Source organism: Pygocentrus nattereri, chromosome 17 (assembly GCF_015220715.1).
Source record: "Pygocentrus nattereri isolate fPygNat1 chromosome 17, fPygNat1.pri, whole genome shotgun sequence".
NCBI lineage: Eukaryota > Metazoa > Chordata > Actinopteri > Characiformes > Serrasalmidae > Pygocentrus > Pygocentrus nattereri.
Window position 1 is genome coordinate 37497116 of NC_051227.1, and position 16691 is coordinate 37513806.

The 16691-nt window shown below is 43.7% G+C and overlaps 1 protein-coding gene across 7 annotated transcripts in view; it reads right to left on the minus strand.

Annotated features, from left to right (window-relative positions):
• igsf9ba (immunoglobulin superfamily, member 9Ba) overlaps window positions 1-10321 on the minus strand; it is a 117720-nt gene extending 107399 nt beyond the window's left edge. For 3 of the 7 annotated variants that reach the window (XR_005131721.1, XR_005131722.1, XM_037546654.1), the window contains exon 1: window positions 9838-10321. Coding sequence is in view for 5 of the 7 variants with exons in the window: in XM_037546654.1 (XP_037402551.1) it covers window positions 9838-9901 (64 nt within the window). In the remaining 2 variants the exon portion in view is untranslated. The remainder of the gene's footprint in view (window positions 1-9837) is intronic. The other 4 variants (XM_037546653.1, XM_037546655.1, XM_037546656.1 and 1 more) reach the window with 4 other exon arrangements.
• Window positions 10322-16691: the final 6370 nt, after the last annotated feature.

Below are 16691 nucleotides of genomic sequence, written 5' to 3' on the forward strand. Positions count from 1 at the left end.
AGCAGAGACATCAGGGACACCAGATGGTCACTCAGTTCTTTGGAAACGCAAGACGTGGTCACTTTAACAGGGTCATAGGTGTTTGTCTGATGGAGTGCACTTCGCACTCTTCCCATCACCCATCTGGAGTCTGGTGTCCCTGAACATTCCAATCTGTTCCCGGCCTCACCGTGGATTTTATGACACCATATATTAAACACTCCCCTCCAGGCACCGCTTTGGAGAGACTTTTTGAACATTACTGCCTTTTTCCGCAGAAAAAAAGATACTATAATAAAAAAGCGACAGTTATTCAGAGTCATCTGCTCAATCGCAGAGTATGGCAACATGAGAGGAAGGCACGTGGCAATCATTCCAGGCAGGATGCATATCTCCCTCTCTATAATCCATACAGAGGCATTTGATTACAGTTATAGCTAAAACTGATGACAGCAGAGAAATCAATGCACATTCTCAGCAGGAAACCCCATCTTGAGCAAAACAAAGCAGAGCAAGCTGCGACCTTCTCCACATTAGACTAAAGTATGATACGATCAACAAGAATGACAGCAGAAATGCAGTGAAGACCTAATGTGGAGTATCACCTTATTAACAATAACTCATCTGGAACAAGGCGAATTATGAAGTAAACCTAATAGAGCCTGGAATATAGTGTCTCTAACCCTTGTTACGCAGCAGATTCCCTTCAGGAACAGACATTATGAGATAATAAAGGGTTTTGCGAGATAAAACAGAGTCTTCAATCTTGCAAGCTCTACAACACAAGGCAACCGGTGCAATGCTTCACCAGAATAAAGCCAGGAGTGAGAGAGAGGGAGGGCCAGCAGAAAATGAACTGACTGAGCATCTCCTCTGGAAACCAACAAGGACATGCAGTACCACACAGTACAAAAAGCACCACTCCTCCACGTGAAAATCCTATAGTAGCCATGGTGCTTTTTTTGCCTGTGGTCTTGTGGTCTCTGTGCTCAGGAGGCTGAGTTGGAGGTGGCGGAGATGAAGATGCTGAGATTTTCGTTGGGAGTGACAAGGATGGACAAGATTAGAAATGAGCAGATCAGAGGGACAGTGAAGGTGGAGCAGTTTGGAGATAAAGCCAGAGAGGCCAGGTTGAGATGGTGTGGACATGTGTTGAGGAGGAATAGTGGATATATTGGGCAAAGAATGTTTTGAGATGGAGCTGCCGGGTAGAAGGAGAAGAGGTAGACCTCAGAGAAGGTTTATGGATGTAGTGAAGGTGGACATGGAGATGGTTGGTGTGAAAGTAGAGGAGGCAGTGGATAGGGCAAGATGGAGGCAGATGATCCGCTGTGGCGACCCCTAAAGGGAGCAGCCGAAAGAAGAAGAAGGTCATGCGGTCTCTGTGAGCTAGCTGAAATGCTGGAAGTAGCACATATGTACTTATTTTGGGTATATGTTGGGTCTTTTACTACCTATACATTATATATATATATATATATATATATATATATGCAGTATGTGACTGCAAAACTATGTGCATTCCTGAGATCCTGCTGGTGAGGGTTGCCAGTTTCCTCCCTTTCAGTTACACACACAAAACCTACTTGACTGCTAACTTGATAATTGCTACCCTGCTTGACTGTTAGTAAAATAAATGACTGAACATTTCATTTTTTCATTAACTAACCAAAACTCCCAAACACTAACCAGTACACGGCCAACAAACGGCTCAACACACACATGAAATCACAAATCTTTCATTAAAGCACAAAAAATTATTACTTAATTGCTGAAAATGTGTTTCTGTGGTGACAATTCCTAATTCTACACACTGTAAACTTTTCAAACTTGAGGGCATATTTATGTCAAAACAATGGCATGTAACCGCTCATCATGTGGCTATGAGGGACGGAGATGCATAATATAATCCTTGTAAATATCCAAGGTCTGATATTTCTTTTTTTTAATAATGTTTTTGTTTACTGTGAGAATGCAGTTTGAACTAGTTTGTTAGAATGGTTGATTCACACTACAGATGCATTCCAGTGCTTTTATTTGGAAAAACACAGACACTCACAGTAAAGTTTATACAGCAAATCATGAAATTTAATATGCATCTTCATTAACGTTTTGTTGTTACAACGCAGGTCCGTGATAAATGATTAAAATAAAAATTGATGTAAACTTTGCGCATCCACGCCGGTGACGTAGGTCACCGCGAGTTTCGAGTACAACAGAACGCAGCACTAGTCTTGTCAAAGCCTTCCTAATGTGAGTGAGTGAGTTGCAAGGTCCACGGGGTGCTTCACAATTAAAAACCAGGCATCAGAAAGAGGACACATCCTAAAGAGGAAGAGCTTTAGATGCTTGGCCGTTCAGAAGTGGAGGGTGCAGAGTGCAGGCCGGTCTCTGTAAGCAGCCTGCTGAATATTTAATGGCCCTGAAGGAGACAGCATGGGCTGAGTTGACACAGCTCCAGCTGACGGAGGGCTGGAGGAGACAGACTGTAAGGTGAGACAGCAGGAGGATGTAGAGAAAAAGCACGAGAGAGAGAGAGAATGCAGTGGCAGCGCGCCCGAATCTGGCAGGAGCTACTGTCCCAGCTCAGGCGAGCACACACAGCTACAACTCAGACTGCTTCAGCCAGCGCTGACGGCAGCGCTAAAGCCACGCTGAGCCACGCGTTTGCGGGCGCCTGCACAGGCCAACTGGGGCCACCCACAAACACAGGCTGACTTTTAAACATGACTCACTACTCACATAATCAAGCAGTAGAAAATGACTACTTACTAAAATATACAACTGGGGTTTTGTAGAACCTTTTGTTGCTACGGGAAGTTGTAATCCTGCTTTATACTCATGCTGAACATGGGTTTTTCAACATCATAGTCCTCTAAGTGTCACGACTGGCCCCTCCCAGTCCTGTCCATGTGCTTGTGTTGTGTTTACTTCCCAGTCCTGTCCATGTGTTTCTTTGTTTTGGTTTTCAGTCCTGCCCTCTTGTTTTCGTGACTCCACCCCTGATTGTCTCCACCTGTATTTCCGCTTGTCCCTCGTTTACCCTCATGTATTTAAGCCTTGTGTCTCCCCCTGCGTGGTTGCTGGTCTTTGTTTGATCGTGTTGGATGTGTTGGATGTATTGGTGTACTGGTGATTGTCATGTCTGTCCCTACTGCTCTCCGGAATCGGCTGTTTGAACCTGGACCGTTTCTGAACCACGACCCTGGATTTGCCCTTGATAAAAGTCGCTTATCTCAGCACACGCGTCCGCCTCCTCACTCCCCACCGTTCCACTAAGGATGCACTGAAATTTCGACTCCTGAAACATTTCGGTTGAAAATGGTTTTTGGTCCGAAAGAGAAAAAAGTACACATATATAGGACCACAAGTGACAAAATCTAACACTTAACAAATCATTTGGTGCTAAAGAAACGATAAGAAGCAGAAAGGAAAGTTCACGCTAGCACAACTTTAGCCTCAGGTTTTCTATTGTCATTTTTATATTTAGCATATTTAATCATTCTGTCAAATGAAGGAAAAACTACTTTCTTCGGGTACATTAAACCATTCCATTCCATTCCAGGGCTATTTGTGAATGCTGGATGGGTGAACAAGACATAACCACAAACAACTGCAGTTGTATATCGTTTTCCTACAGCTGAACAGCGGAGCCAGCAGAGACATACTGCAGAAGGTGAGGCAGTACATAAAGCCAGAAGGCTCTACTCTAACTAAAGCAGGCTAAGCAGTGTAATATGGACCCATCACGTCAGAAGGCCACAGGTTAGACAAACTCTGCTTGGCAGAGTGAAGAAGGAGGCTGCTTTGCCAGAGGTGTCCATTACCAGCAATCAGCATGCTGTGCCAAGAGCTCTTCCTCATAGCTCTGCACTGAGCCATGCGTCCACTTCTCTTCACAAATGCACACTGCTTCATTAATATCCACAGTGGCCATATATGTCCAGTAAGTGACCTTTATTTCCTCTTAGGTGGGCACATAATTCAGTTCCTCACTGTCAAACTACCTACCTATCTATCTATCTATCTATCCATATATATATATATATATATATATATATATATATATGTGTGTGTGTGTATTAGTATTAAAAACTTGTATAATTCTAAATGCTAAAAACAGCCTGGAAAATGGTCATGTAAAAATGAATTATGATCTGGCTAATTTCATATATTTTCCAAAGCAGCAATGGGCTACAGCCATTATATGGCACAGCTTTAGAATTAGACTAATGACAACCGACACACTGGCTGGCAATTGCACTGATCAGTGGGTTAGCCTCACCTTTAATTAAACTCAAAGTCAATAACATCATGGTCATATTTTCATATTTTTAATTGTTGCCAGGCTGCTATTCAGAAGATCTGTGGTAGACATGGTGAGGTCAAAATGACCATAAATTCTGTTCTTGTTAAAACCAATAAACAGCTGTTAACAGGAAAGGCTTAAATGTTACTGCTTTGTCCAATCATTTTACAAAAGCTATGAAGTTCAAGTTTGTAAGTCATGCATTATTTTTAAAAAAAACAAAATGGGTCTAAGGTCACTGTAAAGCCCTTTACACACTGAGCAAAATGTATTCAGACACAACATATTCAAACAACTGAAGATACCCGGCACAACAAACGTGATGGATTGGACAGCAAAAATGCAACATTATTTTATTCACCGTCTGTTCAATTTTTGCAAACTTTGAACTCGCTGACCAATCACAGTTGGTCAGGCATTGTTACAGCCTACTCAATGTCAAAATCTGCTCGCTTTGTGAGAAGCAAGACATCCTGTGGTGTGTATAGATTCATTTTTGTGATCAATTTTTCACTGACAAAAATCAAGCATCAAGAATTATTTCTCATTAAAAACAAATAAAATAAGTAAATATAGCGACTGTCATGCTAACTTAGGAACACACAGAAAGAACAAGTATACAGGGCTGGTCATTAACGGCGGCTGTTTTACTGGGCTAAAATTAAGTTCTGAAGAGCCAATGCAACCTCATTATATCATATATCTATCTATTTATGATTAGCCTTTTCAACAACAGAGGTGTCTTAGATTTAATGCAAGAAATTGCGTCTGAATGTTTCGCCACTTACGAGTTGTTTATTCATTTATTGTGTTTATTGCGTTTGGTGAACACACTGACCCCTTATGTGATGAACATACAAACTCAAAGAATTAAGCATTCTATACTTATAGTTTTAGTCATGACTAGTAAGGAATCACTGCTTAATACACCCATGACATTATTTTCTGTAGATTACATCATCATCATCATCATCGTAAACGCTTAGTCCAGATAGGGTTGCGGTAGCAGTTGAGAGAGCAGAGAATCCCAGATGACCCTGTCCCCCGCAACTTCCTCAAGCTCATTCCCGGGGACCCAAAACCGCTCCCAGGCCAACTTGGAGATGTAATCCCTCCGGTGGGTCCTAGGACAACCCCGGGTTCTTGTCCCGGTAGGACGTGCCTGGTCCACCCCCACTGGGAGGCATCCAGGGGCATCCGGATCAGATGCCCAAACCACCTCAGCTGGCTCCTCTCAATGTGGAGAAGTAGCAGCTCTACTCTGAGCTCCTCCCGAATGACCGAGCTCCTCACTCTATCAAACAGAGTGTAGCCCGCCACCCTGCGAAGAGGCTTATCTCCGCCACTAGTGTTCGATCTTTCAGTCATTACCCACAGCTCGTGAACACAGGTGAGGGTCAGGATGTAGACCGACCGGTAAACAGAGAGCTTCGTCTTATGGCTCAGCTCCCTCTTCACAACTACAGTCCGGTACAGTGACCGCATTACTGCTGCCGCCTGTCCCAGCCTGTGGCCGATTTCACGATCCCTTGTAGAGGTATCTTGTAGATTACATTAATTCAAACCATTCATGGTTTTAATCAGTTTCCTCTCATTAATATTACTTAACAAATGCATGTGAGTCTGTAAAACTGAGTCAGTCACGTTCTTTCAATGAAACTGAGCTGTCAGATTTACTTCATACATGCTTGTATGTTCAACACAGTCTAGCTAACTAGTAAAACTTAAGATCCTTCCCAACGGCTCCTCGCAACATACACTCATCAGACACTTTATTATGTTCAGTTTCTTGTTAACACAGATAGCTAATCAGCCAATCACATGGACGCAACTCAGTGCATTTAGGCATGTAGAGGTGGTCAAGACAACTAGCTGAAGTGCAGACCGAGCATCAGAACGGGGAAGAAAGGGGATTTAAGGGGCTTTGAACGTGGCGTGGTTGTTGGTGCCAGACGGGCTGGCCTGAGTATTTCAGAAACTGCTGATCTGCTGGGATTTTCACACACAACCATCTCTAGGGTTCACAGAGAACGGTCCGAAAAAGAGGAAACATCCAGTGAGCGGTCAGTTGTGTGGACGAAAATGCCTTGTTGATGTGAGAGGTCAGAGGAGAATGGGCAGACTGGTTCCAGATGATAGGAAGACAACAGGAACTCAAATAACCAACCAGAATCTCTGAGGAACGTTTCCAACACCTTGTTGAAAGTCTGACATGAAGAATTAAGGCAGTTCTGAAGGCAAAAGGAGGTCCAACCTTTTACTAGCAGTGTACCTAATAAAGTGGTCGGTGAGTGTATATTTGCATATTGCTCTACTTGTTTCACTCACTCCTCTTCATATCTCTCCCCCGGCCTACCTTTCGTTCAGTGTATATACGGCTTGGTCTCTGAGGTTGACTAATTAGCCAATTCACTGCATGTAAGTGTAAGTTCCCATGTAACTGACTGCTGAGCATAATTCTTGACGGAATTATGTCGCCCTACTTTAAGCTTATTAACTTTATGTTCTGTTCTGATTTACTTGAATTTACTGAGTACGTTACCCAACTGAAGATATTAAAAGTTACTTAACGCACTTACGCACTACTTCCCATAAAATGAAGTAAATCCAACATTTAAATTTTGAGTAATACATAAAATAATCAGTCCAGTTTAACAGAATTTACTCAAAACACTTCAGTGTGATTGACACACTGCTCAGTCCAGTATCTCAGAAGCTACTTGACACAATTGCCTAGAACCACTTGACATAACATATATGGAGTGCAGAATGTTTGGTTTGTCTGAGTGACTTTGTAAGCAATATTTATTCAGCATATCCATAAACATCAAAGGAACTTCTCTTGAAGCTTTAAAATGTCCTCCAGTTCATATGTCCTCTGTAAGGAAACCCATGCTTATACATCATGGTCCCTCCCCTGCTTATCAATATGACTGCATTACTGAATCTCTTTAAAGACGTGGGACGGAATGACTGCTGCCATTATTTCTCGCATTTACATCTTTGAAACCTTGCAGCTTGTGATGAAATCAATTTTCTCCTTGACTGCCTCAGCTGTATTTGCAGAGCATAATCCCTCCCACAGTCCCGTGAGCCTGTCAGGTGCTCGCTTGCAGAAACCAACAGCTCTGATTTTTTTGGTCTTCACACGTACACACATCAGCAGCAAACGAGCTCTCTGACAGGCCGCACTGGTCCAAAACCACAAGCCTCTACATGATGAGGGCTACACGTAGGGCCCTGAAATGATTCTGCCAATAAGAGGAGCTCAGTGTGTGATGAGTGGATGTCCTTGTTAGGCTCTAATTCACACCACTCATTCTCTTCATTGTCTCATTGGGCTAGTACTTAGTGCTTGATGTTCCGGAAGCAGTCTCTAGCTGCTCATTTGTTGATTTGCAGAAAGCCTCCAGTGACTTCTATTCCTTTTAGCAACACTGATTTCAAAGTTATGATGCTGAGTAAATGTTTGTGTAAGAGGTTTTGAGATTTATATAATCACATTTCTTGGCCATAAATCCCTCCAGGCAAATTTTCAAGCAACGAGTAGCCTAAAAGCTGCGCAAAGAAGAAAGTATACAACTCAGAACTGGTTCGGTAATCAGTGGCATTCTGAACAGCTGACTGTAGCTGTTGGGTCTGCCTACACCTAGAAACATATCTGATACTGTGTGGGGCCAGAAACTGGCGAATACTGATTTTATGGCTGGGAAATTGCACTTGACCAGCCAGCTAAGTCATATCCTGCTTTCAGGTTCAAGTCAGGGTGTAGTTTTCGCCAAAGAGGGACAAATTTTTCCGATAATGGATAATATGAAATGCTTGTAGTTCTTAGTTAGATAGCATCCGTCACTTCTGAAGAAATATAGTATACAGTGGGTTAATAAAGTGTGTCTAAAATGCACCTAACCATTACCATTTATTACATTTACACAGTGCTACTTGTTTACTTCACGTCGATGTACTGTTCACTATGTTCCTCTGCCATGACGAAGTCTGCGCCACACTGAAAATGACATTCACGTTGTGGGAATCGTGTTTTTCCGACCCCAGGCTGTTTTAGCTGTATAAAACCTAAGACATATCAACATTGTACACACATTTGATTTGCATATAATTGACCATTAACCATTCCTTTAGAAAACCATACCTGTAGCAATGCAAGAACCACAGACAGATCACACGAAATGAGGATGGGGGGGCTGAGGGGGGCTGGGTTGAAACTGACTCCAAGGAGAAACGACGTTATTAAATCTAAAGATAACATTAGGGTTAAAATGGTAAGGAAGAGGCAGGATGCACGTTCTCCGGATCTTCACGTGTTCTCATTAACCACCTGGTATGTGCAACCTTCCAGTGATCACCCAAATACAACATCACTCCTTCATATGTCGGATCACGTATCGTGAGACTCAGCAAAGCAGTGGGCCCCAAGCCAGGAGGCAAGAAACTCTTCTATAACGTGAATGAATTACCAGTGTTTACAAAATTCAGGGATTGTACAGCTCATACCTCTGGCCTACACGGTGCCCAGCTACAGGCCAACGTCAATATCAATGCAATCGAAAGAAAGAGGCCTGCCTTGCACTTTGATAATTACAAACTGAGTATTTGTGCGACTGCTGAACCATTTAACGAGTTCAGTCCCCCTACCACACCTCCCATTCAACCCATGCACTAATTACATAGACTCAACCTGGCAATTACACTAGCGAGGAAACCACTCCCTCTAGCGGACACGGCTGGAAACGCAAGGTTAAGTAAGTCCATTGGTCAACAGGCTAGGGCGTCTTAAAAAATAATAATAAACACATGCCTATGGAATCACCTTCTATCCTATAACAGCAGGCCGGGAGCAGAGCACCGCGGCTGACGACGGCTGTAGCGCAAGTGCACCGTAGCCAATGGCGACTGCACGGCACTCAGCCGCAGAAAGGCAGAAGAGGCACTGATTTAAAGACAGAGGAGAGAACAGCAGCGTGCAGGCAGGAGTAAACAGAAGCGGGGAGACAACGGCTTGTCCCCCAGTCAGCTGCGGGCTTTAACGCGATGATGCACGCCCCTTTTCAGCGCCAACTGGGTTTTCAGATGTGGCTCCTCACTGGAAAGACGGTCTTCCATCACGGCTGCCTCTCTGCGTTTCACGTTGACGGGCTGCATCTCTCGCCAGCAGGGCGACGACTGCAATCGATCGGTTCTTAAACGGTTTCAACGGCACCTAAAATCCTCTTAGAGGCTCATTTGTCCTCGGTAGGGAGAGGCGGGGGAGCGGTGGGCTACTACAGCCGACGTGTGCGCACTGCAACACGCCTTGTGTCTGGCCGTCGCTCGCTCACGGCCTCGCGCGGAGACCGACGGCTCGAACACACTGAAGCGACGGACGCACGGCAGCCGAGCGCCTCTGAGGAGGAATACACGCACCGCACTGACAGCGTCTGCTCACGCCTTCGCCCAGAGGATGAGCCCGAAGCCAGCCCCGCTGCTCAGAGAGGGAGAGAGGGAGAGGAGGGAGAGAGGGAGAGGAGGGGAAACGCCGCACTTCGACTCACCTTGAGCTGTCGTTCCTCGGGTGCTGAATACACTTGCTATCAAAGTGGCCACATACCAAATCATAGTACTGTTGCCGACCAGAGATAACGGCTCAACGTGCCCCTTTCAGCGATGCGCTCATATTCGTCCTCCTCGGCATTCACGTCCTCTGCTCTATCCTCTTCGCTCCCTTCATGCCTCCCCTGCCCGTCCGTCCTAATGGCATCCTCCCCCCGACACACACACACACACGCACACACACACCGAGCACCTGCGAACACCAGCAGCTCTCGGCGGGAGACTGGCGATGTCCGACTCGCGAACGAATCGCTCTTTGGAACCGGGTCTTTTCAACAAGCCGGACGAGCCGATTCAGTTCCAGCGGGGTCTCTGTCTTTTTTTAGCATCTGCAGTTCCGCTCCTGGAGGGTCCGAGTTCGGCACGATTTGATGGCTCAATACATGATATATGATTCAGATATATGATTCAGCTCATAGCTTGCACTGCAATGACCCTCGAACATGTCCATGTTGCAAACTAATTATATATATATATATATATATACATATATATATATATATATATAATAAAGTGAAAGCTCATATAAAACACCTTTGAAATTTGTAAGCATTTAGTTTCTGTGTTTTCTTACATTTACTTCTTATTTAACTTCATAAACATTTATTATTAACAAACGACTTGGACGATTTTATTTATTTAGTCATTCATTCATTCATTCATTGTTCTTACTGTTGTTTGTAAGGCAGTCTTGACTCCCTTCAGCAGAGCTGGCGACTCGTTGAACCGAATCTCACTGTACATGAAGGAGAAGCCAACGATGAAACTGACTGAACATGTGAATCATTGAACCGAACGCTCGGTTCATTGAATCGAACACTTCCAAAGAGTCGGTTTGGTAACTGGAATCGAACTTCCCATCACGAGCAACGAAATCCAGTGCGGGAATTCGGAGCCTGACTCCGCCCCTGTGCCGCTCTCTGATTGGCCGCGTGGCCGTGCAGGGGCGTGTCTTGGCTCCCCCCCTTTTGGTAGTAAAATGGCGTGGCGGCGGCTCGTGGTCAAGGTGAGTTGGAGCGTGCTGTGCTGGTGGAGTACAACCGCAGTATCATGCGCACTGCCGGAGCCGTCAGACGCCGTCTCTCTGCTCGGAACGGAGCCCACCTTACCGCAGTTTCATTTCAGCTTACCTGACAAATTCGCTTCAGGGCTCCTTAGTACGTGGAGCAGAGCTATCGATAGGAAACTTCAGATGTGTAGCCAGCTCCAGCCCCACCTCCAGCTTCAGCCCCAGCTCCAGCTCCAGCCCCACCTCCAGCTTCAGCCCCAGCTCCAGCCCCAGCCCCAGCCCCAGGCCCAGCTCCAGCTCCAGCCCCAGCTCCAGCCCCAGCCCCAGCCCCAGCCCCAGCTTTAGCCCCAGCCCCAGCCCCAGCTCTAGCCCCAGCCCCAGCCCCAGCTCCAGCCCCAGCCCCAGCCCCAGCCCCAGCCCCAGCTCCAGCTTCAGCTCCACACACGCGGCTTTCAGGGTGTGGCGACATCCCTCAGCAGCAGGGACACAGTTCCACAAGCACTGTAGGTTCACTTTCTGGCAGCACATTGCACTATTGCTCTGTAGGCACGGGCCACACAGCCCACACTGGGGCCCAGCCCTCGCTCTGTGGTGTACTGAAGGTACAGAACACCTCGCCAGTGCCATGCTCTTGAAAGTACAGGTTAAGCTTATATCCCATTTAGTATTTACTGAAGCCTGAGTGCAGCCTCATTCCCTGACACAGTTGTCCTTTGTGCTGTGCTGGTTCCACAGGGAAAGCAGGATGATTCCCATGAGAAAGCAATTATCAGGCATAACGAAGGCGTGGAAATAAATAATGGGCAGTTGTAAACTGCACTCTGTGCTTTTGTTTTGACTGGCACTGTTTTCATGAGGGAATTCACAGCTCAGCGTAATGTCATCTACACATCACGTTAATCATTTCTAATGGGAGATTATTAGTCCACTGTATCACTGCTACACATAGTTTGGTCTGCCAACTTGTAAGAACAGCATAATATCATGCTGTTATAGACGATTATGTGTGTTTAATAACACAAAGAACATAGAGGCTGTTTACACTTTTACACTGACTGCATGGAAAGCCAGGTGTAAACACACCAGGGTGCTTTGTGACCAGATTCTGAGGTGTCAAAACCAAAATACAAAGGAAATAGAATGCATTTTCTGTTTTTGCATAAAACTGCGGAAGTGGGACTGCATCGATTATGTAAGTAATTACAGCAGCTGCCAGATAAAGCCCTGTCCTGATCTGATGCAGACGATTCGTTGCCTGTTTGAACCATTTTCTTCCTATATTTGAGAGCGTATAATACTGGAAGTGACAGGTGAGAAATGTGCTGATGTGCTTATTTACATTGGGAAAGTAAAATCAGATCTGATCACAGGTTGTAGTGAAAGCGTGAAATTCGGCCAGATATATCCAGGTACAGCATAAAAAAGCAAGGTGCAAGCAAGCTCATGGTCTTGTCTGCGCGTGCTGTGCAGTAAGACTGCGGTGAAAAGAGGGAAACACAAGTGACTGATTTTGTTCTAGCAAATCAAATAACTGCTGGGACATGAGGAGGATTCATTTGCCGCACGCGTCCAATCACAGCTGCTCCATTCAGTTCCACTGTGCAGCTGCACCAAATCCAGACGGAATTGGCTATAGACCGACTCATGCTCCTATAAGCACATGTTTATATAGAGCTGTGACAGTGGCCTCCATGTCAGGCCACTAATAGTCTCCTACGAAGCACATTCACACAAATGCGTTCAAATGTCAGTTAGAATGACCATCTTCAAACAGAACGTGGACTGGCGTCATAAGCAGAGCCAAATATTCGCACAATGGGAGAGCTGATAAAATCCGACCTCACAGAGGCCTCATTGAGGCCTGAGCATAATTACATAGTTATCCAGTCCCTTGGGTTTGGACTGATTCCATATCCATTTAGTCCAGGGGTAGCTTGGCATAGCAGCCCTGCTCTGGTGCTGGCGTTTTGGAAAGCAAATGTAGGCCAGTCAGTCAGCGTGAACTGCTGGGTTAATTCGTTTCAGTTTATGGGTGTCATAATATTCCCATTTCATAAGCGACGCTTCTGAGATCTTGGGGATTTATATGTGAAGTGTAACCTCAATTATTGAAGTTCATCACTACCTTCAAAATGAACTCGGAGTATGTTTTATGGGTGAAAAACAGCGCGGGTCAGTGTTTTAGCCGATTTTGAAAAACTTAAATTGTAATTAGTATTTAATCCCTTAGCATGAAAAAAACGCATCTTCCTCACATTAGAGTTTGATGAAGTAGTAAAAACTCAACTGTTAACACATTCACTGACAGATTGGCAGTGTCTTTTTGGTACGTGTATAATAATGACATCAAAGTCCAAACCACATGTCATATAGCAAAAATGGAAAAATACCCCTTTTAAAAGGACAGTAAAGTTGATGCACATGCCCTGAAGCAGTTAGAATTCCCACATGGCGCGTCTGTGGGTCATAGCGTGAAACAGAGTTTGATGGGTGCACTCCATTCATGGAACTGCCGCATTGAGGACGGGGTGCAAGGTCATTTCCCTCCATAGGCACTTTCCCCCTCCAAAGCACAGCGCAAGTTCAGAAGTGCTGACACATCACCTCCTGACCAGAGACCATAGCAACACTCCTGACCCTCAGGGGAAACAATCTCTGATAAACAGAAGCTTGCTTTTCCTTGTATGCAAGTCTGCGGTAATTGCATTACCCCTGTTTCATGGGCCAGGAGTAACAGACTGCTTGGTGCCTTATTCGGCCAAGTTGTAGCTAGCTGTTTAGTTTTATGTCTACAGAGTAAGTGATGCTGTTCAAATTAGTGAGCAGTTTGTGTAAGAAGCTCTGTATTTAACATGGCAGCTAAACTAGCCTTTAAATTAAATTGTGGTTAAACAAACATTGCGTTTGTCATCCTAAAGCCCATTAAAATGCAATATGAAATAATCTCCATGTATAAGGCATTAATCTGTACACTGTAGCCAGTGGTGTGGGAGTGTGGTTTAACTTGGGCGTGCTGAAGTTTTAAGCAGCATTCAGTCATTTGCCAAAGTTTGAACATTCCCAGTCAAATTCCATGTTGTGTTGATTTTCTAGTGAAAATGAGTGAACATGTTACTGTACAAAAAAAAACTACGATTTTATCGATTTACATTTTTTTTTACATCATTTGAATGCATCCGCTGTTCTTTATGTTGGCTGAAATTTTCATAATGAATGGACCAATAGAAATGCCCCAAAATACTTGGAATAAAACTTCCATTAAAAGTAAGAAACAATTTTGCCCTCTACTGTAAAGTTTCTATTTTGGAGATAATGAATTCTTTGGACAGTAACGATACCATCTACAGCATATTTTAATTTATTTGCTGAGTTTATTAAATTTTTTTAATGCAATTTGTATTAAATTTCACATTTTAAATTATATATAATATGGTATGAAGTGTCGTAACTATTGCACAGGCACATACATTTATATATAAATCATATGCCAGTCTTTTCAGATAATGTATTTCAGATACAGTGTGTAATAATGGTCTATAATGTGATGAGAAATGATAATAAACACATATTACAATCAGGTGGTTCGTATGTGGCGCAGTAACTGACTGTCTTACCTATAACTAAGCTACACACTGAGATTTAATATTTGAACGCACACTGAAGGTACAATAGTTGGAAAAAACACTTGTGTGTAAAACATTATCACGTTTACAGTATTAAGCCACTAAACTTGCCGGATAATTTTGCCTTTCTCTTTTTACTAAACATGCACTTTACATTGCTCTGATTCTTTTATACATTAAACCTGTTTGTGCTGCATGTGCAAAACCCAAACTTTTGAATGCTAACTTTAAAAAAAACAGTGCAAATGATGGAGAATAGAATCTAAAATTATAATTGATTTGCAAAATTAGGTCAGTCAGATGATGCTCTGACCAAATGCAATGTAGTGCTTACATCATCAGCCTTTCTGCATTTAAGGCTTCATCTGCCATGGCTGGAGTGCCAACACACAATGGCTCCAATGCATGTAATCCCCACACACCCCACCACCATCACACACTCACACACACACACACACACACACACACACACACAAACCATGGCCACACGTGATTCCTACTCAGGCAGCTTGAGTTTGGAATTAAGCAGCCTTTTCCAAATGCTTACAGCCAAATTTCCCAAACATCTGCTGTCCCAAGCAAAGGCTTGTACAGTACAACACTAACAAGCAGACACTAAATCTCTTGCAATGGAGCTGCATTATCTCCATAATTCTGAGGAGCATTTGTTTTATTTTCTATACTATTCTGTACTATGAGCTTCAAAAATTTGTACATGCAATATAAAAGTTATTAAAGCACAATATCGAACAATGAAATGAACATTTACGAGAATAAGACGTGAGACAACACTTTTCATTTATCATTTAAGCACTACAACACGACAGTGGAAAGAATGGCTGAACCAGTGGACTCTAATATAAACGACATAATTAACTGGACTTTTAATCAGGACACTAATACGCTATTAAAGATTATGATGCTGAAAAGTTTTCTTTAAAATTAACCTTTTAAATGATGGCTTTGGTAAATGAGATGTGTGAATAGTCTCGCTGGGCCAGACGTTATCTTGTAACACGTCTCGGGACAACTTGTTAAACCTTTGTTGCAGGATTGCAGCTAAATCTGCCAACAAGGGTACGCCTGCTCTAAAACCCACCCCTTTTCCTCAAGCCTGTACTCTTTTAACGCGTGAAGTACAGTCAGTAACACAAGCTGAGCAAGCCTGTTAGCAAAATGCCACACTGTTAAAAAGAGATGGTTCTTCAAGGGTTCTTTAGTAAAGACACTAGTTCTGTATAAAACCATAAACACTTATTAGTTATAAAATGTCACAATTCCACAAATTCTTGCTAATTGTCCTAAAATTAATAGTCAGGGCTGCGAAGTTGTACACAAATGTTTGAATATCCCCAGTCAAATTACATGTTTGAATTGATTTTAGTGAAAATAAGTTACTTTTACTGTATAGTGAACAAATATTAATATATTTTTTTTGCTAATTCTAGTGCACTATGTCTAATATTGGAAAAATAATATAAAATATAAAATGTGCTTTAAAATTCCACAGGCTACATTTTATGTTTCAGCTAAAATAGACAGTAACAGTAAAATAGACAGAGCATTAACATGTGCAGAAATGTGTTCCCTGTAAAGGATAAACTTATTTTCTTAAGTCAGTAAAATCAATGAAACCTGTCAGCTGACCAGAGGCACCCAAGCTTCTGCATATCATCCATCCGTTTTTTAAGCCGCTCATCCTTCTGGGTCGTGGAGGGTGTCGGAGCCTATCCCAGCAGTCATCGAGTGGAAGGCAGGAAACACCCTGGACACCAGTCCATCACAGGGCAGACACAAAGACTTACATAGTCACACCTTGGGGCAATTTAGAATGGCCAGTTAGCCTAACCGCATGTATTTGGACTGGAAGAGGAAACCAGAGTGCCCAAAGGAAACCTACACAGACATGAGGAGAACATGCAAACTCCACTCAGATAAGACCCTGGTTGCCTGGCTGGGGAACCGAACACAGGCTGTTCTAGCTGTGAGGCAACAGCACTACCCACACACCAAGCTTACTTAATAACACTCCAGATAAGCGTTCTAAGTTACACTTTTTTGGGGCAGTCAGGGGCTGGAGGTTAGGGAACCAGCCTCGTGACCAGAAGGTCGCCGGTTCGATCCCCAGAGCCGACAGCACATGACTGAGGTGTCCTAGAGTAAG